Source organism: Trachymyrmex cornetzi, unplaced genomic scaffold, assembly GCF_001594075.2.
Source record: "Trachymyrmex cornetzi isolate Tcor2-1 unplaced genomic scaffold, Tcor1.1 scaffold78, whole genome shotgun sequence".
In the NCBI taxonomy this organism is placed as follows: domain Eukaryota; kingdom Metazoa; phylum Arthropoda; class Insecta; order Hymenoptera; family Formicidae; genus Trachymyrmex; species Trachymyrmex cornetzi.
Window position 1 is genome coordinate 375,685 of NW_017300113.1, and position 17,763 is coordinate 393,447.

Below are 17,763 nucleotides of genomic sequence, written 5' to 3' on the forward strand. Positions count from 1 at the left end.
AATTTCATGATTAGATTTAGATGATTTACGAGAGAGTTTATAATGGAGATCTCTCACCGCGGATTTTACTTCTCCGGCCGCTCCGCAAATCGTCTCGCAATCCAGTCGCGCTGATCCTCGACGAAACGGAATGTCGGAATATAGATAACGTTGTCCCACAACGGAAATTGATAGAGGCGCGAGTTCAGTGATATATCACGACAACGTGCTGGCACGTTGCATCGCTGGGAACGCGTAACGGGAATTTGCAGTTATTCTCGGGCGGAAGTGGATTTCACCCCATAAGCTGTTTATCTTTCAATATATAGTGGCGCGTTTGTTTGCTCTTCACTTGATTCTTCGGTATAAATGCATTCAAGGCTGAATGGAATCGACCGCTATTTCTCACGTTGGCGTTAATCCAACGAGGTAGCATTTGCGAAACCGGCGCGTACGATATGACGCTTTTTCCGAAACATACTGCGAGTAATTTGACGATGGATGTTTACTTGATAGCATATTGCGAGTAATTTGACGTTGGATGTTTACTTGATAGCAATCACGTTATACACGACGGCTGCGGTCTGTTTGTGTAAATCACGTAATTTGATTTAAAAGCATACACACAGATGTAAATTTATTATATTATTAATATTTCGCGTTAATACATGCAGCATGAAAACGTACATATAATTTGTATGGCATTTCTCTTGTATTTTTTTTCTATAAATTCTTTGACTAATTTGATTCTTTTTGACTAGGTAGATTCTTTGAGACTGTGAATCTTTATTTTTTTAAATGTATTTAAAAAATCGATAAACTTCAAAATTATTAAAAACTTTATAGTATAATTTATAACACACAATGTATTTAAATATTATAAAAGGGAATTGGAAATTAAAATAAAAAGAAATATATATTTCTTAATTAAATTAAGTTCAATGTTAAAAGATTGTACAATAGAAAATAATGATGTTCAATGAGATATTAAGAAAACATCGATATTCTCTCCTTATCGAAGAATCTATAGATAAAAGAAAGGTCAGAAGGTCTAGTGCACTAGATATTTAGATTGTAATGCTGTTTCAAGCTGACGCCTATATTTTTTATGACAAAATATCTAATTTATCTTCCACTCGGTCTTCTGATGAAAAATAATTCTGAATATTAATAAACAGTAACTTATAATATAATAAAATATTTAAAAGCTTTCGATTTTCTGTATGAAGAATTATGTTGCAAAATAGTGGCGACAAGATAACGTGATTAGATCAATTTCGGATTTGCAGCGGTTCGATTTGTCCGTCGTTTAATTCTCCTGGGTCTCATTCTCCCCATCGATTCTAAATTCTAGCGATAACGCTTATCTCGTCAACGTATCGCTGTCTTTATTGCACCCTACCGTTTCTCGCAAAGAAACTATGGCATGACATCGTTAATAGTTAAATTGCACGATTTTATTCCATTACCTCAAGGTTTTTCAATAAATGCGAAAATCAGCACTTCTACCACACATTTATAGTTAAATATAGCTACCTGATGTTTATCCTATATTGACGGTGTAGCAGACATGGTCTTCATCAACCCTTGCATTATCGTAATATTACTATTAGGCAGATAATTATCGTAATATACATACACTGTTATTTAGGCTAACGAAATTAGATCAAATTTGATACTTTTAGCTAGCATGCAGTTGGCGTTAAATACTTCTTCGTAAAATATAAGCGAATATTTTTAAACTGTAAAAATATATTTATATTATTATATAAATATATTTACATATTAATTATAGTTTAAAGAAATATTTTTTAAAAATTGCAAATACTTACGATAATCAAGTAAATAAGAATAAAAAAATAAAAAACAGACATTAAAAGTAAACAAATAAAAATTTATTGGTTCCATTATTCATATTCCAAGAAACAAAATTATGCATTTACGTTTTAACAATCATATAAATAATCAAAAGTTTTTCCTATAAAATTCAGATCAATACAGTTACACGTGAACGTGCAAGATAGTAGATATATGTCTATCTACTTTTAGCTAGCATGCAGTTATAAAAGTCGAGCAATAAGGGTCGACATTTACTAGCATCATACTGCTCCCTGTGATGGACTTTCGCTTTGGCGAGACGCTACTTACACTTTTTGCATCGAGAACTTCGAAAGCCATTTAAGTTATTCGTGTTATATCCAATGCGTGCTTCTTACGTTCTTTCGCTCAACTTTATTGGCGATATTTATCAACACTGAGATACGCTCGGCGTTTCACGAGGACGAACAACTCGAACGTAAAGTTACCAGTGTACAGCCCCAACGGGACTAGCGCACAGGAAAGTCTTGCTCCTTTCCGGTTACACTCGACTGCCATATTACGCTTCTACCTACTTATCGTTGCTCTCTCGCCTTGTACATCCCCGATATCGGTCGCTTTCCACGTTCCTTTGATACGCTTCCTGAATTATGGAAAGCAATGACGTAGATGAATTTGTGGTCGCCTCTAGATTCCTCAAAATTCCTCTATCGATGTTGCCGGAATTCCACCTCGTCGTTCTCGATTCTTTCGTTTCCTCCGTTTAAAAGCGTTTCAAGTCTAAAACGCTCGAACTCCGCGAGATTTGTCGGCTAAGATTTTCTCTTTTGTCCCTTTGCTCTGTAATTGATCCAGTTTGATACTACCATTACGCTAATTGAAGTGCCACGCCATTCGACATTGTCATGGCATTGATGAAACTTTGGGGAAACCTTTGCAACAATTGAACTCTTATCGAAGATGTACTTTTAAGAACAAAAAATACGACTTAAAGATGAAATAACGTGTATTATTTTTGCAAATAGATTTTGTGTGAATTCATTAAAAGTACAACCTTTTTTCTGCCATGATTAAAGCCTGCTTCGCTTTTATTTGAAAATTAATTTTTTTAATTAATCTTATTTAATTAATAGTAGCACAAATAAAATTACAAAATTTAACAATTATTTTTATGCATACAATATACCTATATTTTTGAAAAAAAAACACCGCAGCTCTATTAAGTACTTTCAAAAAATACATACAGATAATAAGCAAAAAATACAAATAAAAAATAAAATTTAAATTTGATATGTTTTGTTCCTCGCGTTTATGCCATTTAAAAAAAAAATTTGTTGCGATAAATTTTTTGTGCTATCATCCAATAACAGAGTTTCGAATTTAAAATAATATATAGAAATTGAATGTAGATACAGCATCGAAGTATAAATCCACAAAACTCGCGAAACGCAAATAGATATCTCGTGATTTGCAATACAAAATTATTTTTACGGCACGTTCGTACCAACGAAGTAGCGGCCTGAGAGCTTCATTTGCCACTTCATATATTAAATGTCGTTCCACCGACATTTTAAATCGTCTCGCGCGTCTTCGATTTCCTCTCGATCTGTCATTCGCTGTCGCGCCAGTGTTCGCCATAAATGAGATCGATCAATCGTCCCGCTCGATAAATGAAAAATATCGCGATCGTATGCTTGCAGTTAATGTTCCGGAGATCGAGAAATCTGAAGATGTTTAAGGAGCCGTGACTGTTCGCACACTCGCAAACTTTGTGAGGAAATGAAGTGAATTGATGTAAGTCTTGCATAATTAAAGAGCCAAATGACGTAAAAATGGCGGGTACGTAAAGATACGTCGTATTGAAATTTGCGAGAAATCAACGAGCCTAACGAGATTATGAAGAGAGAGAGCTGGAATTATAGTCGTGAAACAATGACAAGATACCATTTGTACGCTTAATGAATATATACGGATCTTAAGAAAAAAAGGGATCATAAGAGAAAGTGAGGAGAAAAGGAGGATAGAAAATAGAGAGATAAAATGCGGCTAATTAAAATGTGAAATGGAAATCTGATAAACAAGACAAAAAGCGAAGAAAACTTAGTTGCAAATGGATAAATACTAGCAAAACGAGATTATCTTGTAGACTAAAAACGTAGAGTGTAAAGAAAGGAAAAGGAGAGACGTAGAAAATTGGACGGAATTGTCGGAGGAAGACAATTACACAAGTATTCCCGAAGGAAATAAAGAAAACACATACTGGTATATAGAGCGTTAAAGGAAAAATCGATTTAGAATCGGAAGCAGTAAAGTGTAGGAATCTTGGTGAAAAGGAAAAAGGAAGATATTTGGCAGAGTTGAGATTGATGTTGAGAGGAAAGTGGGCGAGAAGAAGCTAGATAAATGAACTCACCGAGCGGAAAACTTGACAAGGCCAAAAGGAGCAGCAAGGATACGCGAGGCTTAAATGAAGGATAATCGCGAGGAGAAGCGTATTCAGACCGGAGATGAATAGGAAGAGGTGGAATCATCACATGTTCTCAACCATAAGAAACGATAAATATATGCCCACGCTAGGAATACATCGGATACGTGACAAGATTTGCGAGAACAGGACATACTTTCATGAAGTTTATCTCGCTTATCTTTGTACTGTAAACGATGGCGAATAAACGTTCACGGATGATCAGCTTCGAAACGGCCGATTCGCTTTAAAACGCACGTGCTCCCGTCGAGATCGTGCAGTACATCGAAGAAATACATGGACGCGAATCGCACCTCGTCAATCGTATCAGCCACGAAGTGTTCGCGCGAGCAATAAGCCGCTTCGATCATCCGTTCTTAGCGATTTAACAAACTTGACGCGACAGACTTTATCAAAGACACGCAGATCTCTTGAATTCGACCACGTGCACTGTGTTCAGGAATACAAGACAGCGTAAAGATTTCGCAGATGAGGAACTTGAATTAGGGAGCTGTTAGGATAATTTACGCATTATTTGAGCGTATCTTTACTGCCGATTTACGATTTTGAGATTTGAGAAAAACCAGGGTTTAGTCTTCGTCGTCGTATCATCATCGATCTCCAACGAGTATATACATATATATACCTTTGTTCTCACAGTGTAGTGCAATCTCTCGTTCTCGTCGATGCGGCGGGAACTTCGACGGAAGTGGCAGGGAGCGGAAGCAATACCGAAATCGAACGCGGGGTGCTGCCGCACGGTCTACGGGTTTCGTGACGCGAAGTGGTGATCATCCCCCGTTGTGGGTCGCCTCGGTTAGTGTCTTCCGCGACTCGGGGGGTCGCGCCCGGGATTCGCCGCCGCAACATGGGCTGCGAACTTAGCAAACTAGCCACCACGAAATCGCGCAATCAAGCCGGAAACGATGGCTCATCGCCGCCGCCGCCGCCGCCGGCCGCCACGGATCCTCGACTTCCGCTCACGGCTCGGCAAAAATTTACGGTTATCGCTAGCTGGAAAGCGGTCTCCAGGGCATTGGAGCCCACGGGTATATACATGTTCATAAGGTACGTAGCCGTTGTGAACGTTGCAAGGTTTTACGATTCATCCGAATGGCTCTCTGTAGAAAACCGTCAAGCGAACGTGCGATGTTAGACCGTCAACGATTGTATCGCGCGCGATAAACGAGAACGTGGTGTAATATGTATGTATGTACGCGGCTCAAACTCCGATTTTTCTTAGTTTTGTGAAGAAATATTTCCACTTTACTCTCTTTCACTCCTTTTCATTTTCTTATTTTCTAATACGCACACAATTTTCTAAATTAAATCGTGACATCAAATTCAATTAGATACAAGGAGCTCTTTATTTTTATTAGACTTTATTATTAAAAATTTTGACAATTTTAAATACCTTTTTCATAATAAAACAAATAAGAATTATATTGCTATTAGAAATATATGATATTCTACCTCTTTCATTTTAGATACAAAATTTGCTAATATATAATTTACTGTGATCTATGTATAATAAAATTACAAATTTGTGTATTTTTGCAGAATCTGAAATAAATATTTTACTAACAAATTCGGAATCGAATTTTGCGCTAACATAATTTTGAAAACTGTTTTATTTCAGATATAGTTTTTTATTCTGGTTTATATAGACATTAACAGTAAAAATATAATTTCTTTCTTTATAATTATTGAAATAAGTTTATTATTTTTAGTACATGTATATCAATTTCATATAGCTGTACATTACGTTAGCTATAAAAAAATTTTCTATAAATATGAAACATGACAGCAATAATATGTTGTTTCCCCTCAATTAACAAAAAACTTTTAAGCCAATTAAGATAGCTATCTTGATAAATGATACTTCAATTTACTGAAATAAATCAATATTAACTGGCTAATTGATGTTTGACGGAAATTAAATAGATTATGTAACAATGTATAAAATATTGGCTTATATTACTTGTATCGTTATATCCCGAAATTAATAATAAAAATTATATTTGGTACATTTAATATTAAAGAAAAAAGGAAATATGAAGAAACAAATTTAAAGAAAAAAATCAAATATGATGCTTTTTAGCAAATATTTGTTTATTTGCTTACTTTTATTACAATATATATATGTGTTGCTCATATCTACAAGAGTTTCTGATCATTATCCACGTAATTATAAATAAGATATATAAATGAAATTATACGGTGAGGATTATTTGCGGTATGTGAAACTTAACTTTACAAAAACATTTCATATATCTCCTAAGTCAAGCAAATTTGCTTTGTTTTATGAAGAAGAGCAAATGGTAATCAAAGTCTATTTCATTATTCGTATCAATACAACATATATTTTTTGCAAAAGCTATTTAAACAATTATTTAATCAATTTAGTATATATTTTTTACTATTTCAAAGTTACACTAGATTTTTTGAAAAGCTTTATTTAGGTATAGATTCTATCATTCTTAACCGATTTTCTCTAATAAGTTAATTTAAAAGACTCATTACGTTTTCACAATTTCATACTTTTTAATATTAAATATTTTGAAATTTAGTGAAACGTTTAGCATAATTTAATACTATAACCTTAAAGCTAAATATAAAATATATCTCTTTGATAGAATTTAGAAGAATAAAATAGGAATCGTCATATAAAAGAATGTTTTCTTTTTCTCTTTCTCTTGTGCGGGTAACCCTTGTAAATTCCAACAGTTATCTACTGAAATACGTACGAAAAAGTCATGTTAGCACAAGTGTCGCAGGATTATTGTAGTTGGAATTTCCATGTGACAGTAAGTGATGTCTCCATAAAAAAACATTCTTGCGATTTCGCCGGAGAGCAGATTTGTTTTCCGAAGGCATTTTTATTTGTCGAAGGGGGCACTTCACTGATTTTCGTAAGAAAATGGTAGCACATACGTTTTCCGGAGTTGGGGCACATCATGTTTCGCCCGTATCACGCGCCATTACGTGATTAGCTGAGCGTTTAGGCTTTTCAAGGCCGTCATCAACGTCAGACGCAACCCTGAGAGGGTAGATGTACCTGTCGATCCTTATACCTCCTTCACGCCCGTTTTCACTGACGTTCCTTTGCACAGAAGAAGCCTATCGATGGATCGTAAACCGGGTGTCGTTCGTATCATCGCTCGTGCATCGAACTGAGGGATAATCTTCTTTCTGGAAACTGTATTTTGATCGTATAAAGCTGTAACGCGCCGCGCGGATTGAACGCGAATGCACAACTCTGTGGATCACATAATTGAGGTCATTCAACCCTTAATATTATATGATTTTTTATTAATGTCCTTACTGTGCTAGTCACAGTAGCATAAGAAACTGGAATTGCATTTACAGTTTCTTACTCTCTAAATCTAAATCAGTGAATAATCACTGATATCAGTGCCAAGTATGCCACTATTCACTAATCACCCAGTGACGTATTTGGCACTGGATGATCAGTGAAGTTCAATTAAAAAAGAAAGAGATTTGACCATTATATATATCCTAAAATATTGATATGTTAATTTCAATCTTCTAATACTATATTCATTGAATTTATGCACTAAAATAAGATTAATTAGATCACATAATAAAGATTAGCTAGGTTAGGAATTTCACATTTCACTCACTGATTATCAGTGGCATACTTGGCACTGATATCAGTGATTATCCACTTCAGATTTAGAGAGTAAAGTGAAGTTGAAACATTTCACTTATCGTTGCAGTCACGGTAGCTTAAACACTAGAATTGCACATTTGTAATTTTTTTAGAATGAAATTAAAATACTTATATAACTCATTACTTTTGAGATTAAAATATTTTTATAACTCTTTACTTTTACTACCATAAAAGAGAAGAAACAATTTACAATATATAAGCAGAATTATCTTTTTCCGATAATAACTTATTTTTACATAATTTATTAAAACAAACATTCGTTAACTATTTCGCTAATTATTTCTTTAAACTTAGACTGAAATTAATTTTTTATAATAAATTTGCAATTATTAATTATTAATTATTCATAAAGAATTAAAGTTTTAAGATCAACGTAAATTTAATTACACAAAATACCGTTTCTTATTTGTGATAATAAAGTAAATCTATTTTCATTACATTTACATAATAAAGAAAACAACATCATATTTTAGAAGAAAATATAATTCACCATCTTTGGCGAATAAGAAAGCTAAATTAGTTATCATAAATGTTGCAAATGACCCAGAATTAAGAAGTTTCCATAAATAACTGACCCAATACAGTATAGATAAATTCATCTTCCTCTGAAATGCTTCGAAATGAGACCATTTCGATGGAAAACAAATTTAGTTGCGCTGCGAAAATCTTCGCGAAGGATGCTCGATTTAGGCCCGTGAGAATTCATCGACATAATTAGTTCGTCAAGTACTGACGTAAGAGATCGGCACTCGTGCCTGTTAATTTTCATCAGAATTTGAGAGAAGTCTCAAAAGTAGTCGGCGTCGTGACAAGGGTCATCTGAAATATTGCAGAGGTCAGCGATGCCTTCGTAGAAGTAGATGTATCATTACGATGCAACGAAAAAACGGGGAGAAAACGACTTGTTTCTGTCAATCGCAAGTCTAGCAAACTACAGCAATATCTACCACAATTTTCGCGATCCTATTCCAGCCCATTCGTTTCATTCCATTTGCTCGATAGATGAAAGACTGCGTTCTTTTGTTGACTTTCGAAGGGAATCTGAAATACCAATCGTATCGTCATGGAATTGCCGGTAAACGCTTTTTAACCTGCAGTTTGGGACTCTTTTCGTTCGCATCGGACATCGAGGTTCGATAAAATCGGATTAGCATTCTCTCGAACGAATAGTATTTTTGAAATCTCTTTCCTATATTTTTGGACAATTCCATGTAATTTTTAATCTTTTAGTAGCATTAGTTATACGAATGTGTGAGCGAGGTAAAAAATCCATTGAAAAATTGAATATTTTATTGGTAATATTTTTTTTCTATCTCTGAAAGACTCATTTAACTTTAATTGAATCTCATCTATTTAATTGTAAATACAATTCTATAAAACTAATAATTCCAACACTATTAATTTTTGATTGCTTATTTTTTAAAAATAAATATTTATATAAATCTCTTCTTTGTCGTCCTATTAAATTACAAGCTCTAACAGCTTGAAAGTTACAAAAAAAAGAACATTTTACTTAACAAGGATTATAAATGTATTCCTCGTGATACAATATACCGATGCAGTAGTGTCGACAAAGCGAATTCTCCAGGAGTCCTCGATAAGCGCTGTTCTATAATGGGCTATAATCGAGATTCCAGAAGGTCTCTCTCGCTTTTAATTGAGGCATACGGTCGGGAGCAGCTGAAAGCGACGTTTACCTTCAACGGGCACAATCGGGCATCGATCGAATCGTAATACGCCGTAAACGAGATTTCGTTCAGCTCGAGGGTCCATGCGTGGACCCTTGTCGGATTAAAGTTCTTCAAATCAAAGGTCGTCCGGTCTTGTCGATGACCATGCGAACCCGATCGTGCTCGTTTCCATCAACGATATTGGATTGACAGCGAGTAAGTTGAACAATCGGCGAGCATAACCTAGACTGTCCGCTCCTATCCTTCTCTTTTCTTTTTTTTCATCATACGAATTGACACTTGACCCCATCGTGACTTTTTCCCTCCGCCACGCGCGTTCGTTCGATCTCCATCAAAGTAACGGATGCTGTAGAAAGGCAGAATAAGCTGTAATTTATAATTGTATCATTAGTACGTATTGATTAAAGCTATCATTCCGGTTAATATTATATTATTTAAAAACGATAATTAAATCGATAATTATCTGATTAATATTATCTAAAAACGATAATTAAAACAAATAATCGACACTTCAAATATACCATTGATTTTTGATTACTTTTTCTAAAAATAAATATTTATATAAATCTCTTCTTCGTCCTATTAAATTACAGGCTCTAACGGTTTAAAAGTTACAAAAAAAAAAAGAACATTTTGCTTAACAAGGATTATAACTATATTCCTCGAAGTAAATTTTCATTTTTACCGATTATTACATTATTTTAAACGATCTCGTTTATACATTTTTAATACTTTTTTTTGTTAAAAATGTATGTTTCTGAAAAGATCGATAGATAAAAAAACAAAAAATGTAACTAAAACCTGCGAAGTCAAATACATAATAAATTTATATTGAAAACATATTGCGTTATTAATACAATTAAAAGCGTGAATAAATATTCAGGATATCAAAGTTTAAATGATAATTGTTATTATAACTTATAGCTAGAATTTACGCTTGACCGATTCGTTTTGTTAAACTGACACACACCTACTTATAGAATGTCGATATTGCGACGTGTACTTTGCTTGACGACTTTTGTTATCCGACATGCACTGGAAAATCGCGATACAAAGGGAGGTCCACTATACAATGGTGGGTGTTTGTGACAGCGGTATGATCTAGGATAGTATCAGTTAATAGCAAGGAATCAAGGAAAACTACAAAAAGGAAGAGAAGGTAAAGAGAAACGAGCTTCATATGTTCAACTTAATAGAACGTTCGATTTTTTAATCTGCTTAAAAAGATAGGAACGGAGAAAGATAGATAGTTCGGCAGCCGACAACCTACAGTGCCCTGTCACATTGGACTTATTAAACAAATGTAAGCATGTAGGCAAACACAGTCTCTTGTGTTATTGCAGTTTCACGTCTGTACTAATGAATCTCTGGACAAACGTGATGATAAAGATAAATTTACACGTTGTTCCCTATTCATTGTTACCATTTATCTTGGTAAATTGTTAGTACACAATATTTTACAATTATGCATAACAATATCTCTCTATATACAGATTAAAAATGCTCTAAAGATAAATGAGAGAGAACATTCGAAGATATAAAATTATAAAATATATTCTAATTATAATCGATAATTAGCTTTAATTTTTTTCATAATAATGAGATTAATTCTATATTCCTGATCAATTTCATTAATGGTTCAACAATTTTAAACTAATTCGAATTTATCGAATGATGTCCCGAGCTTATCTCAAATTAAATGAGAAAATGAATTCAACTTTATTCATATTTTATCTTTACTCTCACATTTCAATCATTCCAGAAATTCTGCTAAACTGTTTCCTGAAACAGTTTCCTCTAATCGTAGAATCAACAAGGAAACATAAACGCAAATCACTCACGAACATGATTAAATATTTAGAGACATTACAGCAATTTCCTACATCTATTCTATATAAATGCACAGATGCGCAAAACGCGTTCCGCTTTACTACGATAGAAAATTGTTCATAAATTAGTTGTGAAGAGTAGCATTTTCGCAAAAAATTTTGAAATATCAAGCATAATATTATATATATATACATAAAATGTATTTAATGCGAAATATGTATATACACGGAGAAAATTTTATATTAAGTTTTAATACAATTTTGAATTACACTTTACTATATCTTGTATTTTCGATGGACTCTCACAACATGATTCCGACTTAACTTTTACTATGGTAATACTAATTTTTATCACATAAATAAAGTAATTATTTTGTTAAGCCATATTCTAACATGAAAACAGTTAATTTTTACTATGGCACGCAAACAAAATTTGCTAGGTATATTTGATTTTGTAATAAAAAATTTTTACTATGAAAAAGTCTAAAAATTACGTTATATTATTGTTTTTAAAAAAATAACTATAGCATTTAATCTTATAATTTATATGAAGACCGCAGCTACTACCACATTATAGTAATTTTAAATATAAAATTTTCCCCGTGTATTAATGTGCCCAATTTCTTCACCTCTATAGATAACTTTATCCAAGAAATATCTCATAGAATACAATGGAGATATCTCCTGGATAAGGTTATCCGCAACTTATCTAGAAGTGAAGAAATTAAGCATAAATGAAACTTATATTATCACTAATTTTCTTTTATTTATTCAGTTTTTTTCTAAATGAATATTAATATTTAATTATCATTTTTTCTCAATTACATAGGTACTCATTTATTTGTATATTTTGTTACATTTTTTTATTAAAGTATGCAAAATTTTTATCTATATTAAATCTTTCTATCGCTATTATTTTGAAATTTCTTTTATGCCCAATTTCTTCACTTCCAGATAAGTTGCAGATAACCTTATCCAGGAGATATCTCCATTGTATTCTGAGAGATATCTCATGGATAAAGTTATCTAGAGGTGAAGAAATTAGGCATTAGAGAATTAAGTGAACAATTAATTTTAACTATTTTTACGAATTAATATTTCAAAACAAATAAATAACGTTAATTAAAACAAAATAAAAATATTTAAGTCAAATGTGTGTGTTATACTCTGATGCTCCAATTTCTATTTGAAATAATAAATGATCCGTTAAAAGTCAAAACTATATATCGGAAGAATTCAATGAGTTTTATACATTACATTCATATTTCAGTTACGGAAAAACAATCGATCATTCGTATTTTTCTTTTCTTACCCATCGTTTGATGGAGCCTATTCTTCCTTTCTTTATCTCTCCATTTCCGTTATCCTTCGGAAAACAAGAGATTTTCAGGTATTGGCGTACTCCTGAATATCCACGTAACTTTGATACATACAAGGAAGAAATCTCACGAAGGTTGTTATAAAATTTATTCCATCTAAACAGAATAGCTTCATTCTGTTTGCGAAGTCCATACTATTATCTTTCTTTATTTTTTATTATTGTATATTTCATTGTTTATGTACATTCGAAAATATCGTCAAATAAGGAATACTTGTAGCAGAATATATGAAATGTCAACATGACAAGAGATATCTATTTATACAACCTCTATTTCTTATTAGAAATTGAAAAAATCAAGGAAATTTCGAAATGACATTGTGATGGGTTGTCTTATTGTATATATATGAGACCAATGCCTTTTTCTTTATCAACTAACCCATTTTTGTCTTCGTGCTCTTCGTGATAACGGAAAATCTCTGGCTCCATTGATGGAAAAATGTTTCGTCCAACAGATTCCATGTGAATCGCGCGTGCAAAAACATCGGGACACTTTTATTATTATTGACCAATGAGAAGAGAAAGACTATCATATAAAGAGAGACCGAGTGCGTCTGACAGGCGATGAGTGAGGACAATAGAACGGGATCAATGTTCCGGTTGCTTAAAATAGGAATAATGCGAAAAACGTTCGAGGCTGTCTGATGTTTTAAAACGGCGCGATATCTCGATAAGGTGAGGAAATAATTAAAATTGCGAAAATAATTAGAAGATTTTTCTAGACAGCTTCTCGATGCAATTACGTAACAAATTTTATGTGACTTCAGTATATTTCATAAAAAATTACTGAATAAATATTTATTCACATAAAATTTCTCAGCTAAGTCGCACTGGAATTTATTAAAAAACTCAAAAACAATTAAATATAATTAAAATTACGAGTGAAAATAAATCTTATTCAGAAAATTGTTGCTTGATGTTAAAGGAATCTTGTAGTGCAAGGAATGATAAAACGATACATAAGAATATCATGGCGAATGAATTTTGTATTGGTCCGATACCTCAACTCAATAAACTCACGGTATATACTGCAAACACACTATTTCTTTCACGTTTGTCGGTAGTACCTTTCGTGCTTCGTCTATTTGCTCGTGCGCAAATGACAGGATTCGCGATATTGGAGCACGTTAAGCACATGCAACTACAGAACGTACGAGCTCTTGTAGAGATGATATTTTAACGTGAAAATGATGACAGTGGTTTCCGACGGAAGATAAACCAGTTCGTTGAAAGAAAAAGAGTTATTATCTTTTATATTTGAATTAATCTCTCCCTTCGGTTCAATTCTGTAATTAAATCTACTACTATAACGCTGACTAAATCATATAGAGTATAATTCTCTTCGAATTGCTTGTTTTCTTTGTCAGTCTTATTTTTTTCTACATTTAAATTTTTAGTTTTTTTCATGGAAATTCTAGTTTTTTTCATCCACATAATCTCATTCTGTATTATAGGTACATTAAATTGGCTTAATTCGAACATAACATTTCTTAAATTGTGTATTTAACTCCGATTTCTTATCCATAGATTATTCAATTTTATTTTTATTTCCACGTAATTACAATTGGGAAATATATATATAAAAAATATTTTTACATGAAACATATATTCTCTTTTATATAAAAAATATATGGACTAATTTAAATGCAGTTTTTTATTTGGTAAATTACTAAAAAATGAAAATAGATTTTATTTATCTAAGTAGCGGAGACTGGGGTAAATTGTTACAATTTTTGATTAGCAATTTTTTCCGTACTAATGTATACATTTAAATATTTTAAATTAATGAATACTTATGCATTGCTTCAAGTACATCTTTACCTAGATAGTCAATTTTTTTCTAATTTGTATCTATGTCTTTAAATACTGAAAATTAAGATTTCCTGTTAGTAACAATAACACAAGCGATTTATGCAATAAAATTTATTTTTAATAGTGAAAATGAAGAAAATATGCGTAGCGTCTTTTAGAGTTCAAATATGGCGGCGAGACTAATTGTAAGTGAAGTTGTAGAGTATCATAAGAATCACATGTAAAAATTTATAAAAATGTGCTGCCACCTGTGGCAACTAAAAAAACCAACTGTAACAATGTACCCCGTGTAACAACTTGCCCCGATGGTCTCCCCTATATCATATTTTTTTACGGCTATCGATAAAAACACTTCAGGTTAATAATATCGAGTACTTGAAAATATCTATATATTTTACAATGTCTATAAATATCTTTCGCGAATTACTCAATTATTCAATATATGTTTCAAGTTTTCAAGTTAATATAAATCCTATGAAGCGTATTAACAAAAACAAATAAGATAAAATTCAACACAAATCAATAAAAATAAATTTGATGCCCATCTCATCAAATTAAAAAACAAATGAGCCTTGAAGCAAATTTCGTTTAAAGCAATTTAATATGATGTCACTATACTGTAAAACTTTAACAACAATTTTTTCAACAATTCCAATAATTTTTTACAATTTTACGCACTCCATTGAATTAGTCTAGAAATTTAGTTCAAAAGAATTAATCTTGCAGAAATGTCACACTGTTTGAAATCTAGATTTAATACAGATACAATTTCGCAGAGTTATCTATTTGAAATTTGAAAACAAAGGTATGGGAACAGTAAAATATTTGCATGATATTAATTTGCGCTATTGCGCTATATTTGTTGAAAATCCAGCGAATGAAATTTGTTGTGACAAAATTTTATATTTCGTGTCTCCTCTCCTCGTATATTTAAAAGTAATTAGTAAACTACGCAGGCTCGTCGAAGTTCGTTTCTAAAAACACGCACAAGCTCTTTTTACCAATTCTGCCGTCTGGCCGGCGCGCAATACATTTCCTGATATTGGCGTTTTCACAATATACGAAGCACGAACGCGAAGCCGAGTTAGCCAATGGTTACACCGAAATGGTTCAACGTGAAAATAGTGTCAGATTTTTCATTCGGAAAGATGAGCTAGGCTGACATTATCGGAAATTCATGCAGCTAGAGGAAAATTCAAAAAGAATTATGTTTCATAATTTTGGACGCAATCACAAATAGGTATATGATAACTTACACTGGTATTTTGACAGAATTGCTCTAAAACTATTTAGTCTCTACAGGATGCATACATATAAATAATAATATAAAAATTATTTCAATATTTCTTGCTGTTTATATTTCAAAATGAGAATTTTAGATTAATTTCAATTCGATAAATTACTTATATTAAGCTTTTATATCGATAAATAATGTTAAATTAAGTTTATGTTGAAAGTGTGTATGATTCAAATTAAAATTATATATATCCAGACAAATAAAGTTTTCGCTATTAAGATTTAAGCTTTTAATTTCAGGATAGCGCAGACGATTCAATTTCGCTGAAATCAGCTACATGCTTTTACATAATCAATATACATTCCAATCTGCTTAATATCTCGGTTCAATATTGCTGAAACCGACAAGTATAATTACGCTGGATATAATGTTGCGTTATCAACACGCAATTGCAATAAATAATTTCATACTTATGACAATTTAATATTTGCCGTGTACGAGAATGTCCTATTACTACTAAATTTTTCGGATTATCTCGACGTGATATATCGATATAATTAATAACTCTCGACATCTGCATCGTTTTAATCTAGGACAACAAGAATATTACGAAAACATTAATTAAAATGAAATAAAATTCTTCGAATAAATTTTAATTAATTTTACAGTACTATACTTATCTGTTTGTTTTGTAACATTTGTAAATCTACATGTTAGATCTTAAAATTTTGTAGGGAATAATTTTTAATTAAAATTTTTCTAATGAGTAAGATCGATTCTTTTACATGTTTAGTTTTGTTCCAAACTCATTTTTTAGTAATAAGTTATCATTGAAGATCTATTCTGTAATTTCACAATTTGTAATAAAAGATAGTTTGAGGTCTCTGTATTAGCTTTTGCATTAATCCATACTGCGGTATGGCAATATACGTCGAAAATCAGATAATTTGGTATTCAAAGGGATTTGCCGAATATTAAATCTGCAATAGTGCATTTCTCCTTACGCCAGACTTTAGTCATCAAACATAATTACGGAAATTACAATTTAGTTGTATAAACTAGCTTTCGTCTCATAAAAGTAAAGTTAAAAATTGTAAAGTAAAAAATTGTATGAAACAAAACATATATTTTATGTGTGTGTGTGTGTGTGTGTGTGTGTGTGTGTGTGTGTGTTAAAAGTACATAAATATTAAAAACCTATATTAATTGATATACATTGTATTCATATAAAATTCACAATTAAATAGGATATTTATTTTATTTCCTCGCGAATTTTTTACATAAAATATTTGCAAAATAGAATCGAGAAATAATTAAATTTCATTTAGCCTTTAATATGATAAACGCATACATAGGTTGAAGAGAAAAGTGATAAAAATCAAGAAATTAACCCTTACAATACAAGGTACTATTTAGTGCCTTATCAATGGTACACTGAAAGAAAAGATTGACTGCTGCAGTAAATTAGATGATAAAATATGGCATGGCATTTTTAATTGATTGCTGCAGCCAATTATTGGTTGTGTTAGTCTATCCGCAATGTCAGTATAAGATTTCGATTGGCTAACGCAACCAAAAATTGGTTGCTACAGCCAATTAAAAATGCTATGCCATATTTAACCCTTGAACACCACACTATTTTCGCCATCTGATTTCACCACACATGGTTTATGGTAATCCTGGAGTCTCCTTCTGTTTTTATCCCGGGATCTAATGCATCAATGCAAAGAAAGTTTTTTCCCCCCCATTGCTCCCACTCCACACTTCTGACCGTTCATAAACGCCGCGGTTTTTTTCAAACGAATTGGGTTACCGTAAGTGTGGTGTTCAAGGGTTAACCATCTAATTTGCTGCAGCAACC

General features: G+C 32.3%; 1 protein-coding gene across 1 annotated transcript in view; it reads left to right on the top strand.

The window, feature by feature from the left end:
• LOC108768320 (neuroglobin) overlaps positions 1 to 17,763 on the top strand; it is a 35,821-nt gene that overhangs the window by 576 nt on the left and 17,482 nt on the right. Inside the window, exon 2 of the mRNA XM_018518707.1 lies at positions 3,498 to 5,329. Coding sequence (XP_018374209.1) covers positions 5,130 to 5,329 — 200 coding nt within the window. The 5' untranslated portion in view covers positions 3,498 to 5,129. The remainder of the gene's footprint in view (positions 1 to 3,497; positions 5,330 to 17,763) is intronic.